Source organism: Doryrhamphus excisus, chromosome 19 (assembly GCF_030265055.1).
Source record: "Doryrhamphus excisus isolate RoL2022-K1 chromosome 19, RoL_Dexc_1.0, whole genome shotgun sequence".
NCBI lineage: Eukaryota > Metazoa > Chordata > Actinopteri > Syngnathiformes > Syngnathidae > Doryrhamphus > Doryrhamphus excisus.
The window spans coordinates 2,999,868-3,020,000 of record NC_080484.1 but is presented as its reverse complement, the minus strand read 5'-3'; the positions used below and the strand labels follow the sequence as shown (position 1 = coordinate 3,020,000).

Below are 20,133 nucleotides of genomic sequence, written 5' to 3'. Positions count from 1 at the left end.
AAGCGCTGCTTCGACTGTTTGAACAATTCCTTCTCGGCTTCCGTCAGTCTTGTACTTCCGTATTTACACTAGTGTATTCAAAAAAGCTTTGTATTCAAAAAAAGTTAATGCTGTAAAATTATGAACAAAGACAACGAAAGCCCTAAAATTACTCTATGTTTTTATCTAATATATTTGATGTAATTTAGACAAGCCCTTTTTGATGTTTACATCTGTCTTACGATTTAATTTATCCTTATCGGGTCATCTACTGCAGTGATTTTCAACAACTGTGCCGCGAGAAATCCTCAGGTGTGCCCTGAGGAATTATTCAATATCACTTTTTTTTAATTAACATGTATTAATAATTTTCTGCAGATATTGTGTCATTGTCATTGGTGTAAAGACTGGCAGAGCAATGTAATATTCGTCCGTGTGGCAACACGTAGCTGATTGCCTCGTTCCTCTAATAGACTTAGTGATGCACGTGAGAGGTAGTGGTGACATTTTGTAATATTGTTGGTTAAATTAGTATGCGGATCAAAAGGATCTGCTGTGGCGAGTCCGTAATCAGGAAAAAACCTGAAAGAAGCAAATAATGTTGGTTATTGGTGTGCCGCAAAATTTTTCCAATGTAAAAAAAACGTGCCGTGACTCAAAAAAGGTTGAAAAACACTGATCTACTGTATGTAGATTCTATTATTTTATGTTGATGATATGATCAGCTAGAAAAACAAATGTCAGTGTAAATGTTAAACAAACCTTATCAAATATGGGAAATGTGCATTTTTTTTGCTCCAGAGTAGTAACCAGAGTAGCAAACAAGTGTGAATACAGTCTGTAGTCTTATTGACAATCACTTTTTTATATTAATAATTATAAATAATATAAACAATTATAAAATGCCTGTCTTCTTTAGGCCCCGTCATATCACCTCATTTTGGAAGGAATCCTCATTTTATGGATCATCAGACTTCTCTTCTCTAAAACCTACAGACTACACGAGACAAATAAACTCACGGAGAAGGTAACAATGCTTTGTGTGTGTGTGTGTGTGTGGGAGTGTTTCCCTACTATTCATTCATTCATTCATTCATTTTCTACCGCTTATCCTCACAATTTGGAGTGGCCCATTAACCTTAACATGCATGTTTTTGGAATGTGGGAGTAAACCGGAGTACCCGGAGAAAACCACGCACAGGGAGAGCATGCAAACACATAGAGATGTCAGAGGGTGGAATCGAACGCGGTGTGGTTTGCAGCCCCCGACTATTCTGTGTTTATCAAATGACTGCAACCTATTTAAGTCGGTTGCGGGAGGGCTTTTTTTTTTACAGTTTTTCTATTTTACGCTTATAATTCTAACAGTCTACCTTGTATTATTTGTCTAATTCATTCATTTATTTTCTGCAGCTTATCCTCACGAGGGTCACGGGGGTGCTGGAGCCTATCCCAGTTGTCTTATCTGTAAAAGTGTCATGCTATTAGCTATATCTTCTTATGTAATTTATTTCAGGAGCACTTTAAACATCAGACCACATCAAACTACAAAGTTGAAAAGTTTAACTACTTAGAAAGCAACTGGCGGGCCGGATTCAAAGGCTTGGTGTGCCGCATGTGGCCCCCGGGCCGTAGTTTGCCCACCCCTGGTTGAGCCAAAAGTCAAAGCCAAAAATGCATGCAGAGTTTTATTAAAATGTAAACAATGTTATAGAACAATAGCTGCTGAAATAAAATAGTATATTGTCTTTAAAGAAATATGGGAAAAAAAATATTGCCGGGTTATTAGCGACGTTAGCTCTTCTATCTCACGTTCCCCATTATGACATACGGTAAACGTGGTTGATACCGTCTTTATACAGAAACCTTTATACAGTCTTTTTTCGCTGTTCACTCCCGCTATGCAGCCTCTCCTCCTCCGTATCGCCACGGGGGTCTCCAATTGCTCGGCGTAGCAAAGGGGTGCTCCAAGCTAACAGCTGCTCCCGAGTGTAAACAATGGAATAAGACTCAAGCTACAATCTAACTGCGGAAGTCTGGCATAAAAATGAGATATCTGTTCATATCGTATAGCTGCAGCGTACGTTGGTATCAGTAATGAAGTACTGAACAATATTACTGTATCAGATATTGGTAACATATTTGGATATTGTACTCTTCCAGGAAAAGGAGGATCTTATTGAGGAATGGCAGCCAGAACCTCTCGCTCCAACCCTTTCCGGAGATTCTACGTCCATGCCCTATGATGTCATCACAGGGTAAACACACTTTGAGGTCTCACACTGACAAATTATTACATTTTTAATCTGTTCAATTTAAAAACCATATATATTAAAACAATAATTTCATTAAAAAAATACATAAAAAATAAAATGAAGTGTACAAATCTGCCCACACGCACAACCAAAACTTTAAATTATTATTATTTATTCTAAATTATTTATACAAATTACTGTTTACGCTGTACATTGTTCATATTTGATGTCATCTATTTATTCTCCACATTATTATTATTATTATTATTTATTATTATGCGAGAGCCAGGCAGCAACATTTCGTTGGCAATTTCACTGCTGTGATATTATATCTAGCTAGCTATCTAGCTAGCTACCTAGCTAGCTAGCTCTCTAGCTGGCTCTCTATCTAGCTAGCTATCTAGCTGGCTCTATCTAGCTAGCTATCTAGCTGGCTCTCTATCTAGCTAGCTATCTAGCTGGCTCTCTATCTAGCTAGCTATCTAGCTGGCTCTGTAGCTGGCTATGTAGCTGGCTCTCTGGCTCGCTATCTATCTAGCTATCTAGCTCGCTATCTAGCTAGCTATCTAGCTAGCTAGGTAGCTTTCTAGTTATCTAGCTATCTATCTAGCTATCTAGCTGGCTCTCTAGCTAGCTAGCTCTCTAGCTGGCTCTCTATCTAGCTAGCTCTTTAGCTGGCTCTATCTAGCTAGCTCTCTAGCTGGCTGTCTATCTAGCTATCTAGCTGGCTATGTAGCTGGCTCTCTGGCTCGCTATCTAGCTATCTATCTAGCTCGCTATCTAGCTAGCTAGCTAGCTATCTATCTAGCTCGCTATCTAGCTAGCTATCTAGCTAGCTAGCTAGCTCTCTAGCTGGCTCTCAATCTAGCTAGCTCTCTAGCTGGCTCTCAATCTAGCTAGCTCTCTAGCCGGCTATATCTAGCTAGCTATCTAGCCGGCTCTCTATCTAGCTCGCTATCTAGCTCGCTATCTAGCTCGCTATCTCTCTCTATTTCTTGCTATCTCTCGCTATCTCTCTCTATCTCTCTCTCGCTCTCTCTGATTGAAATATTTAAACTATCAACACAACTATTGATTTTTTTTTGCCATGTTGAGTTGAATTGTGAATGATTTATTTGATTCTCCATGTATTTGTTGTATTATTTTTAGAAGCTGCTGTTATTTTTTTTTTTGATACGGTTCTACCTTGTAGCTTTGCACAGCAGGAAATGAAGCACGTCGTCTAGCTGCACCACATACATTTCATATATAAACTCTACTTCACTTTCAATAAAATCAATACAGTACAAGTACAAAAAGGGATAAAAATGTATTTTTTGTATCAAAACGCTATCACTACTAATTGCAGCTGTAAATTGAACACAATCAGTCAATGTATGATCTTAATAATTTGATGCTATGCCAGGAAATTCTGGTTTGATGTCTGCTTTCAATTCCAGACCTCCCAGCCACAAAATGATAATCAATGGAAAAGAGTGCATTAACTTTGCATCGTTTAACTTCCTGGGTCTCCTGGATAATGAACGAGTAAAGGTCAGTATTTGAAATACTGTACATTCACATGTTCTGATGTAGTTTTAAAAAAAAAAATAATTTTAGCATCTTTCCTGTTTATAAAAACAATGTTCACATTGTCAAAGTAATGATACAGTATTTTTTCTTACTGCAGCAAAAGGCTCTGTCGTCACTGAAGAAATACGGTGTTGGAACATGTGGTCCGCGGGGCTTCTATGGAACTTTTGGTAGGAGATATTTGGGCACTTCAAGCACAATCGCTAATACATGCTAATAATAACGCTCATAAATTCCCTCGCAAGCCTTTACTACCATCTCATTGAGCGCGGTGTGTGTGTAGTCACTCACTTCCGCCTTTGTCACATTGACACTAGCCCGCCAAACAGCTGTCCTCGGCTATGCCTGCAGGTAAATCACTTGGGTCTTGTTGACAGAGCCATCTGCCAGGACTTGGAAGCTAAACTTACCATTCAAAAGACCCTTTTCTTCCACCATTTGATTTAAATTAAAGTCTTCCTTAAATTTAATTATAAAATAAAATAAAAAAAATAATCAATCAAATTATAAATAAATTAATTACAAATTAATTAAATGATATAAACTATTTTAAGAATGGTATAATACTGCATTTAAATTTATAAAGTCTCTATATATGAAAATCTATTCAATATTTAAATATATTTTGTGTATAATATGCAATTTAATTTTAATTATTCATTCATTCATTCATTTTATACCGCTTATCCTCACGAGGGGTGCTGGAGCCTATCCCAGCTGTCTCCGGGCGAGAGGCAGGGTACACCCTGGACTGGTCATAAAAAATATTTAATTAAATGTAATATATATTTGATTTAAATTAAAGTTTTACTTAAATTAAATTATAAAATAAAATGAAAAAATAATCAATCAAATTATAAATAAATGAATTACAAATTAATTAAATGATATAAACTATTTTAAGAATTGTATAATATTGCATTTAAATTTATAAATTCTCTATATATGAAAATCAATTAAATATTTAAGTATATTTTGTGTATAATATGCAATTTAATTTTAATTAATTTAATTTAATTATATTTAATTAAATGCTTTATTAAATGTACTGTAAATGTAATATGTATACGTGTATATATATCTGTGTATATATATATGTGTGTATAATATATATATTTATATATATATAGAGAGAGAGAAACTTTAAAATATATATAAACTTTAAAAACTTTAAATATATATATATACATTTTTAATATATATAATGTATATTAATATAATTTATTATATGTTATATAATACATAATTTTTAATTAGAAATTATTATATGTATTATTATTATATGTATATAAAGGTATATATATTAAAAAAGTATAAATATTTAAAGTTTTTTTAAGTTTGTATATATAATATATATATATTTTTTTATAGTAGAGAGAGAGAATTTTTAAAATCAATTAATAAATCATAAACACACATCTCGTGCGAGAGGCGGGGTACATCCTGGACTGGTGGCCAGCCAATCACAGGGCACATATAGACAAACAACCATTCACACTCACATTCATACCTATGGACAATTTGGAGTCGCCAATTAACCTAGCATGTTTTTGGAATGTGGGAGGAAACCGGAGTACCCGGAGAAAACCCACGCATGCACGGGGAGAACATGCAAACTCCACACAGAGATGGCCGAGGGTGGGATTGAACTGGGGTCTCCTAGCTGTGAGGTCTGTGCGGAAACCACTCTTTCCCCGTGCAGCCCATATTAAATTAACATTTAATTTAATGTAATAATATTAAATAGCAACTTAACACAAAGAACGCCTTCATTTCTCTGAATTGTTTCCAGATGTTCACCTGGAGCTGGAGAGCAGGCTGGCTGCTTTCATGAAAACCGAAGAAGCCATCATCTACTCTTATGGCTTTGCCACCATTGCGAGTGCAATCCCCGCTTACTCGAAGAGGGGAGACATCATCTTTGTGTAAGACCTATGTGAACGATACATGTTAACAGTCACAGAGTATGTTTGTGCAGCAGTGGCCTGTTGACAGTATCCTATCTCCATGGCAACGCTTTCATGTCTCCATGTGTTGCAGTGAAACTTACCAAACACACTCTATGCACTTGCTGGAGCCTATCCCAGTCTTATCTGTAAAAGTGTCATACTATCTCTATGCACTTGTGTGTGACGTTATATATATTTGGATTTGTACTCAGGGACGAGTCGGCGTGTTTTTCCATCCAAAAAGGCCTTCAAGCATCCCGAAGCTTCATCAAGTACTTCAAGCACAATGACATGGAGGACTTGGAGAAGCTTCTCAAGGAACAAGAGTTGGAAGATCAGAAGGTTGCCATGCATGAGTAACACAGTAATTCAAGTAAAACTGCGTGTGCGTGTGCGTGTGCGTGTGCGTGTGCGTATACATGCCTAAGCAACAAGATGTAGAGATGTTTCCAAACTGTCACAAATGAAAGGATGCAATTGAATTTTGAATTGAACTTAAACTTTTTTAAATTAAAAAAAAAGAAAATAAAATTTATAAATTCTCTATATATGAAAATCAATTAAATATTTAAATATATTTTGTTTATAATATGAATTTAATTTTAATTAATTTAATTAAATTTAATTACATTTATTAAACATTAATTTACATTAATATTTTATTAAATGTACTGTAAATGGAAAAGTACTCCATTTATATATGTGTATATATCATTCATTCATCCATTTTCTACCGCTTATCCTCACGAGGGGTGCGGGGGGTGCTGGAGCCTATCCCAGCTGTCTCCAGGCGGGTACACCCTGGACTGGTCATAAAAAATACTTAATTAAATGTAATATATATTTGATTTAAGTTAAAGTTTTACTTAAATTAAATTATAAAAAAAAAATATATGTATATATATATATATATATATATATATATATATATATATATATATATATATATATATATATATATATATATATATATATATATATATATATATAAATAAATTAATTACAAATGAATTAAATGATATAAGCTATTTTAAGAGTGGTATAATATTGCATTTAAATTTATAAATTCTCTATATATGAAAATCAATTAAATATTAAAATATATTTTGTTTATAATATGCAATTTAATTTTCATTAATTTAATTTAATTACATTTAATTAAATACTTTATTAAATGTACTGTAAATGTAAAAGTACTCCATGTACATATGTATATATGTCATTCATTCATTCATTTTCTACTGCTTATCCTCACAAGGGCCGCAGGGGGTGCTGGAGCCTATCCCAGCTGTCAAATATATATATGATTTAAATTAAAGTTTTACTTAAATTATAAAATAAAAAAGAATCAATCAAATTATAAATAAATTAATTACAAATTAATTAAATGACATAAACTATTTTAAACTATATGCTAAGAAGTATGTATAAGTTTCAAGAAAAAAAATAGCCTGCATCTCTGCTTTATGATTTACATTCTTTACTTGTTTATAGACCTGACTAGAACCGACCACGTTAAATTAATTTCCCTAATATACTGTAGGATTCAATGTTAATAAATGATGTGTTTTCATAGTTTGAGCATAGAAGACCTGATTGTGACTTTCTAAATGCTGTTTTTACCATTATTATTATTATTATTATTATTATTATTATTATTATTATTACACAAACTTACCACTTCCACATGGAATGGGAGGAGTTCCTTTACGTTACTTTTTAGTCGCCAATTAACTTACTATGCATGTTTTTGGAACGTGTGAGGAAACTTTTGACTTTTTTCTTTTAATATTTTGAATTCTTGTGAAATTACTGCTGATTTTATATTCATTTTTGCTGTTGTTTTTTTCTTTATTCTTATTATTTTTCTTAAGTTATATTGTAGATTTTTACAATGTGCTTTGGGCCAATAAGAAATAACAACCATGAACTGCAAATGGAACCCGGGCTGCATTTTGGTAGAAAATGGAGTGAATGATGTATGCATGTATGTACTACTGCATGTACATAAAAGGTACTGATACTGTCCTGTTTATGTTGCAGAACCCTCGTAAAGCTCGAGTGACTCGCAAGTTCATCGTAGTAGAAGGACTGTACATCAACACTGCTGACATTTGTCCTCTTCCTGAATTGGTAAACACAACATTCATTCATTCATTCATTCATTTTCTACCGCTTGGGTGCTGGAGCCTATCCCAGCTGTCTTCAGGCGAGAGGTGGGGTACACCCTGGACTGGTTTCCAGCCAATCACAGGGCACATATAGACAAACAACCATTCACACTCACATTCATACCTATGGACAATTTGGAGTCGCTAATTAACCTAGCATGTTTTTGGAATGTGGGAGGAAACCGGAGTACCCGGAGAAAACCCACGCATGCACGGGGAGAACATGCAAACTCCACACAGAGATGGCCAAGGGTGAAATTGAACCCTGGTCTCCTTGCTGTGAGGTCCATCCATCCATCCATCCATCCATTCTCTACCGCTTTTTCCTCACGAGAGTGCTGGAGCCTATCCCAGCTGTCTTGGGGCAAGAGGCAGGGTTCACCAAGGACTGGTGGCCAGCCAATCACAGGGCACATATAGACAAACAACCATTCACACTCACATTCATACCTATGGACAATTTGGAGTCGCTAATTAACCTAGCATGTTTTTGGAATGTGGGAGGAAACCGGAGTACCCATGCAAACTCCACACAGAGATGGCCGAGGGTGGGATCGAACCCTGGTCTCCTAGCTGCGAGGTCTGCGTGCTAACCACTAGACCACCATGCAGACCTAAACACAACATGAAAACCTTAAAAATAGCTCTGATAACCAACCGATCAACAGCTGGAGGTGTGTTAGGGTGAGAAAATCAAGCGCTCCTTTTCTTTCTGTCAGTGATGCACTTCCCCTGAGCTAAAAAAAAACACATAATTATTTGCACTATTTATCATTACACTAAAATTAATATATCTGCAATATGTCTGCTCCTGCATATGCTCCTGTGCAATACTATGTGTATATTTTGGATATCTTGTATATAGCTTGTATATATCTTGTTAAATTGTCTTTTTTTTACTCTACTTTTGTATACTTTTTTTTAACTTGACTACTGCACTGAAAGGAGAATCTCCAATCTCGTTGTACATCTTGTATAATGACAATAAAAGCCATTCCATTCCATTAATGTTATCGTTAAAACATTGAAATCTGGCTTTGGCTTTTTTGTCTCCAGGTGAAACTTAAGTACAAGTACAAGGTGCGGATTTTCCTGGAGGAGAGCATGTCTTTTGGCGTCTTGGGAGAGCATGGCCGTGGAGTCACAGAGCACTTTGGAGTGAATGTGAGTATGCTGTATTGGTCTTTTTGTTGTTATGTTTATGGACTAGCATAAGGCACCATATAATTGATGTGAGATCTAATGTTCACCAATGATGAACATTAGATCTGAGGCACCATTTCTGAGCCTGGTGACATCATCAAATGCAAACTAGGACCTAGGGTCTGGGTGAGGCTGGGCCGCATTGGGTAAAAAAAAAAAAACGCATTTATTAAAAACAGAAAAATAAATATCCCTTTGCTTCTGCTACACCCTACACTTTTTCAGTGCTTTGGTTCCGGTTTTCCATGTTTTCCATAAAACATTCCACTGTTCTCAAATATCTTAATTTTTATTCACTACACAAAATATAATGAAAAATAAATAAACAAATCAAAATATTCATATATTATATAATATAATATAAATAAATACATTAGTATATAATATAATATAAATAAATTAGTAATAAATTAGTAATAACATTTAATTTTTTTTATAAAACACAAAATAAAATGAAAAATAAATAAACAAATCAAAATATTCATAAAATATAATATAAATAAATAAATTTGTATATAATATAATATAAATAAATTTGTATATAATATAATATAAATAAATTTGTATATAATATAATATAAATAAATTTGTAATAAATTAGTAATAACATTTAATTTTTTAAAATAAAATTAGTAATAAATAAATAAAATAATAAAGCAGCAAATAAGAACAACTTAAGAAACCACATATAGTTGGTGGGTGGAGAAATGATTTTTTTTTCAGATTCAAATGAACAGTATTATGTCAGGAATGTCAGGAATTTGGTACAGTAATCCCTCGTTTATCACAGTTAATTGGTACCAGGCCTGATAGTGATAAGTGAATTTCCACTAAGTAGAATTCCTAATTTATAAATGGCATATTTTTGTACAAAAAAACCTGTTTACAAGCTTACAAATATTTTTTTTTAAAACATGAAATAACCCCCATAGTCACCTTTCCACTCGTAATATTTTTGCCTAAAAACCTGTTAATAACCTTCTAAATCAGGGGTCTCAAACTCAATTTACTTGGGGGCCACTGGAGCTAGGGTCTGGGTGAGTCTGGGCCACATTGGGTTAAAAAAAAAAAACATTTATTAAAAACAGAAACATAAATATGCCTTTGCTTCTGCTACACCCTACACTTTTTCAGTGCTTTGGTTCCGGTTTCCCATGTTTTCCATAAAACATTCCACTGTTCTCAAATATCTTAATTTTTATTCACTACACAAAATTAAATGAAAAATAAATAAACAAATCAAAATATTCATAAAATATAATATGAATAAATAAATTAGTATATAATATAATATAAATAAATTAGTAATAAATTAATAATAACATAAAAAAATTAATAAAATTAGTAATAAATAAATAAAATAATAATAAAGCAGCAAATAAGAACACCTTAAAAAAAACACATATAGTTGGTGGGTGGAGAAATTTTTTTTTTTCAGATTCAAATGAACAGTATTAATAGTTATTTAACCTTTAACATGAACGTTAATGAAACTTAACCATTTTACCCAATTAGCAAGTTAGCATGTCTTTTGGCGTCTTGGGAGAGCATGGATGTGAGTATGCTGTATTGGCTTTTTGTTGTTATGTTTATGGACTAGCATAAAGCACCATATGGACAAAATACGGAAATGGAAACTCTCTCAAAACCTTTACCGTGTGCCTGTGCTACTATTTTATACAAATACACTGCATAGTAGTGCTTTTATTAAACATCAAACCTTTGAAATGTCAGGAATTTGGTACAGTAATATCTCGTTTATCACAGTTAATTGGTACCAGGCCTGATAGTGATAAGTGAATTTCCACTAAGTAGAAATCCTAATTTATAAATGGCATATTTTTGTACAAAAAAAAAAACCTGTTTACAAGCTTACAAATGTATATTTTTTTCAACATGAAATAACCCCCATACTCACCTTTCCACTCGTAATGGAATATTTTTGCCTAAAAACCTGTTTATAACCTTCTAAATCAGGGGTCTCAAACTCAATTTACTTGGGGGCCACTGGAGCTAGGGTCTGGGCGAGACTGGGCCGCATCAGGTTTTCAAAAAAAAAAAAAAAAAAAAAACGCATTTATTAAAAACAGAAAAATGAATAAACTTACATTCCACTGTTCTCAAATATCTTACTCTTATTTTTCTACACAAAATAAGATGAAAAATAAATAAACAAATCAAGAATAAAGAAAATCAATCAATCAGTAATAAATAAATAAATATAATAATAACAATAAAACGGCAAATAACAAAAACTTAAGAAACCACATATAGTTGGTGGGTAGACAAATGATTTTTTTTCAGATTAAAATGAACAAAGCATTATTAGAGCCCTGTAGACATGACAAAACACGACTATAGTCACATTTATACTCTTTTTATTTACAACATATTGCGCAACTGCAGAGTCTTGAGACACATGCTAACTCTCAAACTAGAGAGCTAGCGACCTAAACGGTAGCCTTCAAGTTATTTCCTTTAAACTTAAATAGCCAAAACGTTACCACTTCCACACGGATAGGGAGGATAACTATTAACAGTTATTTAACCTTTAACATAACATTAATCAAATGTAATAATTTTTTCTGGGTACATGATACCATACAGCATCCATATCAAACTTGCGCGGGCCGCACTAACATTAAACTTTCATATCAAGGCGGGGGCCTCAAACTAGTGTCATGCGGGCCACATTTGGCCCGCGGGCCGCGTGTTTGAGACCCTTGTTCAAAATAATTTATTTAACATTATTAGAGCCCCTTAGACATGAAATAACACCGCTATAGTCATTACAGTTATGTTGTCAAATATAGAAGACAAAATATGTGCAAATGAGACATCTAAAGGTATACCTCAGAAATATACAAACATGTACCAATACACGTTTAAAATGAAAAACAAACCCAACATTTTTACATTTTCCTATAAGGCATCACACCTGAGGAACATTCATTGGGGCGTTGCAATGACATCAGCCTCCCTCTGGGTTTTGGGCTCCGGATGCTCTGGTTCCCTTTGGTGGCACCATTTACAATTTTCGATGCTTTTTGTGTTTTCCGCCAATGACATTTTGATTTATTAATTGTTATATTTTAGAAAAATAGAGTGCAGCCGCAAAATATGACACATGCAGGACTTAGAAACAATTTTTCCATCTCATGATGATTCAACTTATATTGTATATTCCATGTATGCTAGCATGTCTTTCATGTGATTTTGGTGCAGATAGAAGACATTGACCTGATCAGTGCCAACATGGAGAACGCTGTGGCTTCCATTGGAGGCTTCTGCTGCGGACGGTCTTTTGTGATAGACCACCAGGTAAGTACGTAATAATGTCTAATATGTATAGAATGTATAGTCATTACTAGTCATTACAGCAGCGGTGTCCAAAGCGCAGCCCGTAGGCCAATTCTGGCCTGTGGCTGTTTTGGTATTGGTTCACAGCACATTCTAAAAATATACAATAAACAACAAAACAAACAAAAAAAAGTCCTACTGTTAATAAATTTGTTGCTAAATTTGATTGCGGAAAAAATTATGTTACAAGTATAAAGTCAAAGTACTAGGGCAATAAAGTCATCATGACGAGAAGAAAACTTGCAAAAAAAAGTCAAAATAGTTGGAAAAAAACAGCAGAATTGGGGTAAACTGATGTCATTTTACAGCAATAAAGTCAAAATATGAGTTGAGAAAAAACATGGTTGAGGAAAATAATATTATTTTAGTAGCATATGGTGTAGTTTAGGGGCGGCACGGCGGTCGTGTGGTTAGCGCACAGATCTCACAGCTAGGAGACCAGGGTTCAATTCCACACTCGGCTATCTCTGTGTGGAGTTTGCATGTTCTCCCCGTGCATGCGTGGGTTTTCTCCGGGTACTCCGGTTTCCTCCCACATTCCAAAAACATGCTAGGTTAATTGGCCACTCCAAATTGTCCATAGGTATGAATGTGAGTGTGAATGGTTGTTTGTCTATATGTGCCCTGTGATTGGCTGGCCACCAGTCCAGGGTGTACCTCGCCTCTCGCCCGAAGATGGCTGGGATAGGCTCCAGCCTTCCCGTGACCCTCGTGAGGAAAAGCGGTAGAAAATGAATGAAGGAATGAAAAAAATATCTGACAAATTTCATATAATAAAAGAATATTGATGATAGTTGATATAATATGATGTATTATTATATAATTGATCACTGTCCACTGGACAGAATGGTTGCAGAGCTTGAGCAGCGGTTTTGCTGTGTAGATTGTGTGTATTTTAGTCAATTTAATGGTAATGGTTTTATTTCGTTTGAACATGCATCAGATTACAATTGAGTGCATCCCATAATCAGTTCATTTGTTCACTTCCTGCTTTCCATAATACAGTTTAAGGTTTTTTTTTTGTTTTTTTATGTATTTTTTTTGTTGGCCTAAAACAATGGAATATCTCTACTAAATCTGTTTTATTTCATTTGAACATGCATCAGATTACAATTGAGTGCATCCCATAATCAGTTCCCAGTTCCACATGTCCAAAAGGAGTAGGAAGAAGCAAAGCTTATTAAATCCTACCCCTCTATCTGGTACTTTTACAATCAGTAACTGTTACATTTGTTCACTTCCTGCTTTCCATAAAACAGTTTTAGGTTTTTTAATTTTTTTTTCTTTTTTTTTTTCTTTTTTTGGTGGCCAAAAACAATTGAGTATCTCTACTAAATCCGTCCAAAAGTGGGAAAGTTATATCCTGTTCCTTATTTGTTTTTTTGGATTTTTTTCATTTTTGGATTTTTTTCAATGTCTACTACATTCATTCATATCCTTTGCATCTCCAGGGGCCTAAGCCCCCCCCCCTTGTGACACCCCTGGTGCTGCTCTCTTCTAATGTATTCGTCAAAGACCCGCATGTCCCAAGTGTCGGACTGATCCGAGTTGTGATGACTAATCATACTGTTGTAACTTGTGGACTTCCAAAGTCGTTGCTGAATATTTGTTGTTCCTAACCTGAAATGTGATGATTTATAATTCAGCGTCTGTCAGGCCAAGGCTATTGTTTCTCTGCGTCGCTGCCTCCCATGCTAGCTGCCGCAGCCATAGAGGCCCTTAACATCATGCAAGAGAATCCTGGTATGATTTTTTGATTTCTCCCATCTTTACCTATTACTGTATCTATAATGCTGTCCCGTCTTTTCCTCTGATTTTTGACTGAAAGTCCATTTTGTTTTCTTTTTCCAGACATTTTTGTTGTTTTGAGGGACAAATGCAAACGTGTTTACAAAGCATTAAACGGGTAAGTTTTCTTCCCTGACTTGGTTCTTGTAGAACATGGTCAAAAAGCTACTTTCTTGATTAGCAACTTTGTGTGGAATTTGCTGTTAAAAAATAAAAATGACTTAAATAAAACTAAAATAATAATTACAAATAAATACAAATGACTTAATAAAACGGTAAAAAATTATTACAAATAAATATGAATAAAATTTACTTAAAATTAGCATGAATGAGCAACTTTCTTGATTAGCAACTTTGTGTGGAATTCTCTGTTAAAAAATAAAAATGACTTAAATAAAACTAAAAAAAAATACAAATAAATACAAATGACTTAATAAAACGGTAAAAAATTATTACAAATAAATATGAATAAAATGTACTTCAAATAAGAGGTCCCTTATGCTCATTTTTCAACTTTTTGTATCGCGTTGTTGTCTCCTATAGAGCAGCTACACACAATAACCCACACAGAAAACATTTTAGATGTTTGTTCTTGTAGAACATGGTCAAAAAGCTACTTTCTTGATTAGCAACTTTGTGTGGAATTCACTGTTAAAAAAATAAAAATGACTTAAATAAAACAAAAAAAATGACAAATAAATACAAATGACTTAATAAAACGGTAAAAAATTATTACAAATAAATATGAATAAAATTTACTTAAAATTAGCATAAATGAGCAACTTTCTTGATTAGCAACTTTGTGTGGAATTCTCTGTTAAAAAATAAAAATGACTTAAATAAAACTAAAAAAAATTACAAATAAATACAAATGACTTAATAAAACGGTAAAAAATTATTACAAATAAATATGAATTAAATTTACTTAAAATGAGCATAAATGATCAACTTTCTTGATTAGCAACTTTGTGTGGAATTCTCTGTTAAAAAATAAAAATGACTTAAATAAACCTAAAAAAAAATTTACAAATAAATACAAATGACTTAATAAAACGGTAAAAAATGATTACAAATAAATATGAATAAAATTTACTTAAAATGAGCATAAATGAGCAACTTTCTTGATTAGCAACTTTGTGTGGAATTTGCTGTTAAAAAAATAAAAATGACTTAAATAAAACTAAAAAAAATTACAAATAAATACAAATGACTTAATAAAACAGTAAAAAATAATTACAAATAAATATGAATAAAATTTACTTAAAATGAGCATAAATGAGCAACTTTCTTGATTAGCAACTTTGTGTGGAATTCTCTGTTAAAAAATAAAAATGACTTAAATAAAACTAAAAAAAAATTACAAATAAATACAAATGACTTAAGAAAACGGTAAAAAATTATTACAAATAAATATGAATAAAATTTACTTAAAATAAGAGGTCCCTTATGCTCATTTTTCAACATTTTGTATCACGTTGTTGTCTCCTATAGAGCAGCTACACACAATAACCCGTACATAAAACCTTTTAGATGTTTGTTCTTGTAGAACATGGTCAAAAAGCTACTTTCTTGATTAGCAACTTTGTGAGGAATTCGCTGTTAAAAAATAAAAACGACTTAAATAAAACTAAAAAAAAAAAAAAAATAATTACAAACAAATACAAATGACTTAATAAAACAGTAAAAAAATATTATAAATATGAATAAAATGTACTTAAAATGCACATACGAGGTCCCTTATGCTCATTAAAAAAATGACTTAAATAAAACAAAAAAATAAATACAAATGACTTAAATAAAACTAAAAAAATAAATACAAATGACTTAATTAAACGATAAAAAATTATTACAAATAAATATTAATAAAATTTACTTAAAATGAGCGTTCAAGGTCCCTTATGCTCATTTTTCAACTTTTTGTATCGCGTTGTTGTCTCCTATAGAGCAGCTACACACAATAACCCGCACATAAAACATTTTAGATGTTTGTTTTTTTTGTGACTTTTAGCAGCAATCACTCCGTCAAATAGAAGGAGGTTCCTGTGGAAATTGCACAGTGATGCTGAAAAGCTGTCGTGTTTTGTCGTGCTGCAGAATTCCGGGGCTGAAGTTAATGGGAGTGCAGTTTGCTCCAGCTCTTCACTTGCAGCTGGAGAGGAGTTCCGGTTCTCGAGAATCGGACATGCAGCTTCTGCGCTCCATTGTCGACTACGTGAGTTCAATACATCGCACAATGAAAACATATACAAAATGTACACACGTTGAGTGTTCAGTGTTCACATAGTTTCTATATGTTGGGTGTTAGTGTATGGAAAGGCAAGTGGCGGTGACCCTCGCTCGCTACCTTGAAAAAGAAGAGCGATATCTTCCTCCACCCAGGTAAGATCCATCTTTCCATGGTACTGCTGTAGTAGTACTATTTTGTGTTGCAGTTGTGTATTTTGTTAAAGTACATAACACAATCAAATAGGCCAATTTTTGTACTGTAACATTCGACACATTCTTCCATGATGCAGTACACAGTCGGTTTCCATCGCATTCACTTTTAGCAACTTTGTGTGGAATTCACCATTAGAAAATAGAAATGAAATGAAATGAAATAAATATATATAGAAATGAGGGAGGGAGGGAGAGAGAGAGAGGGAGACGGAGAGAGAGAGAGAGAGAGAGAACCTTTAAAAATATATATATATATAAACTTTACAAACTTTAAATATATATATATACATTTTTAATATATATAATGTATATTAATACAATTTAATATGTTATATAATGCATATCTTTTTAATTAAATAGAAATTATTATATGTATTATTATTATTATTATATGTATATAAAGGTATATAAATTAAAAAGTATAAATATTTAAAGTTTTTTTTTAAAGTTTATATATATTTTATATATATATTTTTTTTAAGTTTATATATATTTTTAGGTTTATATATATATATTTGTTTTTTCAAAGTATATATATATGTAGAGAGAGAGAGAAACAGAACCTTTAAAAAATATATATATAAACTTTACAAACTTTAAATATATATATATACATTTTTAATATATATAATGTATCTTAATATAATTTAATATGTTACATAATGCATATCTTTTTAATTAAATAGAAATGATTATATGTATTATTATTATTATATGTATATAAAGGTATATACATTAAAAAAGTATAAATATTTAAAGTTCTTTTAAAGTTTATATATATTTTATATATATATATATATATATATATATATATATATATATATATATATATATATATATATATATATTAAGTTTATATATTTTTTAGGTTTATATATATATATATTTGTTTTTTCAAAGTATATATATATATATATAGAGAGAGAGAAACAGAACCTTAAAAATATATAGATAATATAAACTTTACAAACTTTTAATATATATATATACATTTTTAATATATATAATGTATATTAATATAATTTAATATGTTATATAATGCATATCTTTTTAATTAAATATAAATTATATGTATTATTATTATTATTATATTAATAAAAAGGTATATACATTAAAAAAGTATAAATATTTAAAGTTTTTTTAAAGGTTATATATATTTTTTTGGTTTATTTATATATATTTGTTTTTTCAAAGTATATATATATATGTAGAGAGAGAGAGAAACTTTAATATATATATATAAACTTTAAAAACTTTAAATATATATATACATTTTTAATAATGGAAATTAATATAATTTAATATATGTAATATATATATAATCTTTTTAATTAAATAGAAATTTCATTTTTATATTTTATTTATTTATATTATATCACTGCATAGTATAAGGGCGGCACGGCGGTCGAGTGGTTAGCACGCAGACCTCACAGCGAGGAGACCAGGGTTCAATTCCACCCTCGGCCATCTCTGTGTGGAGTTTGCATGTTCTCCCCGTGCATGCGTGGGTTTTCTCCGGGTACTCCGGTTTCCTCCCACATTCCAAAAACATGCTAGGTTAATTAGCGACTCCAAATTGTCCATAGGTATGAATGTGAGTGTGAATGGTTGTTTGTCTATATGTGCCCTGTGATTGGCTGGCCACCAGTCCAGGGTGGACCCCGCCTCTCGCCCAAAGACAGCTGGGATGAATGAATTCGGTATGAATGCTGTATTAAACAAAGTACGTGTGTACTAGTACCAGTTTTGCCAATGGAAAAGCATGAGTAGTAAATAGAGCCAAGTGGGTACTGTGCAGTGGAAAAGGTAGCCCCACACACACACACACTGTCTACTGTGAGTAAGTGATGTCTTGTGTCGTCAGCATCCGTGTGGTGGTGACCGTTGAGCACACAGAGGAGGACATCCACAAGGCCGTGTCGTGCATCCAGGAGGCAGCTGTGGCGCTTCTTCAATGAACGCATGAATGTGTCGTTCTTTGGAGGTGCGGAACGTGTGGAAGCGCCATCGTGAGCACTGCCCGTTCCCATTTCATTCTTATTTTTTCTTACATTTAAGTGTCCTTAAATGTTACACACACCAAACTGTTGACTGTCAGTAATAAAATCCAACATTCCTTAAGTGGTGCTGATGTTTATTTGACATGAATGAGTATATTCATTTTTAGAACATCCCGTGACGACATTTTTTTTTCAAGATTTTTCAATTTGAAATAAAAATTCAGGTGGTATATCCAATGTTAAATGTAAGAGTTCCACCAATGGGAAAAATGGCACAGAAAATATGGACAATTATGGAAAGTGTGATATTTTGGAAATGTCCTGACAGACTTGTCTACTTGTCATAGATCAGTCATTCCCAAAGTGTGAGCCGCTGCCCCCTGGTGGGCTGTGGTGGTACTGCAGGTGGGCCATGAGTGGTCATTAAAAATATGATTCATTTTTCCAAATATTATTTTTTAATTTATTGTCAAAAATATATTGCACATATAAAATAAATAAATAATAACTAAATAATAAAAAAATATATTTATAGGCCTAAGTAATAACCTATTGAGTGTTATTGACCTGTCACAATATTTTAGGAACTTATACAGTTTATGATTGGAACATAGCTCTCTGGTCATCATGCCAGTCTTGGATGCAGTTATGAAAATTATGAGAATTAATGATGTCTTGTGTGTACACCACAGATTAAAGGTTTGGGCTTCCTTTATCCCCCTGCTTTCATTTCAATCCTAAATACATCAAAAAGTATAAATAATTAAAGTTTTTTTAAGCTTATATATATTATATATATTTGTTTTTCAAAGTATATATATATATATATATATATATATATATATATATATATATATATATATATATATATATATATATATATATATATATATATATATATAGAGAGAGAGAGAGAGAGAGAGAGAGAGAGAGAGAGAAACTTTAAAATATATATATATAAACTTTAAAAACTTAAAATATAAATTTTTAATATATATAATGTATATTAATAATAATATAATAATATATATAATATAATAATTAATATTTTTATATATGTTATATAATACATATCTTTTTAATTAAATAGAAATTATTATTTGAAAAAAAGTATAAATATTTAAAGTTTTTTTAAGTTTATATATAATATATATGTATATATTTTTCAAGTTTATATATGTATTTTTTAGGTTTATGTATATATATTTTTTTTTTTTACAATGTATATATATATATATATATATATATATAGAGAGAGAGAGAGAGAGAGAGAGAGAAAGAAAGGAACTTAAAAAAATATATATATAAACTTTAAATATATATATATATATATTTATATATATAATGTATATTAATATAATTCAATTATATGTATTAATATTATTATTAATATTGAGTTGCTCTGAGAACGCAGCAT

General features: G+C 32.0%; 1 protein-coding gene across 1 annotated transcript in view; it reads left to right on the top strand.

Annotated features, from left to right (window-relative positions):
- The window catches only part of sptlc1 (serine palmitoyltransferase, long chain base subunit 1), a 19,605-nt gene extending 768 nt beyond the window's left edge, over positions 1-18,837 (top strand). Inside the window, exons 2-15 of the mRNA XM_058057624.1 lie at positions 899-1,006; positions 2,143-2,237; positions 3,674-3,767; positions 3,904-3,976; positions 5,599-5,731; positions 5,968-6,097; positions 7,799-7,888; positions 8,983-9,090; positions 12,355-12,450; positions 14,136-14,232; positions 14,341-14,395; positions 16,372-16,489; positions 16,583-16,656; positions 18,581-18,837. Of these exons, the coding sequence (XP_057913607.1) occupies positions 899-1,006; positions 2,143-2,237; positions 3,674-3,767; positions 3,904-3,976; positions 5,599-5,731; positions 5,968-6,097; positions 7,799-7,888; positions 8,983-9,090; positions 12,355-12,450; positions 14,136-14,232; positions 14,341-14,395; positions 16,372-16,489; positions 16,583-16,656; positions 18,581-18,674 (1,365 nt within the window). The 3' untranslated portion in view covers positions 18,675-18,837. The remainder of the gene's footprint in view (positions 1-898; positions 1,007-2,142; positions 2,238-3,673; positions 3,768-3,903; positions 3,977-5,598; positions 5,732-5,967; positions 6,098-7,798; positions 7,889-8,982; positions 9,091-12,354; positions 12,451-14,135; positions 14,233-14,340; positions 14,396-16,371; positions 16,490-16,582; positions 16,657-18,580) is intronic.
- Positions 18,838-20,133: the final 1,296 nt, after the last annotated feature.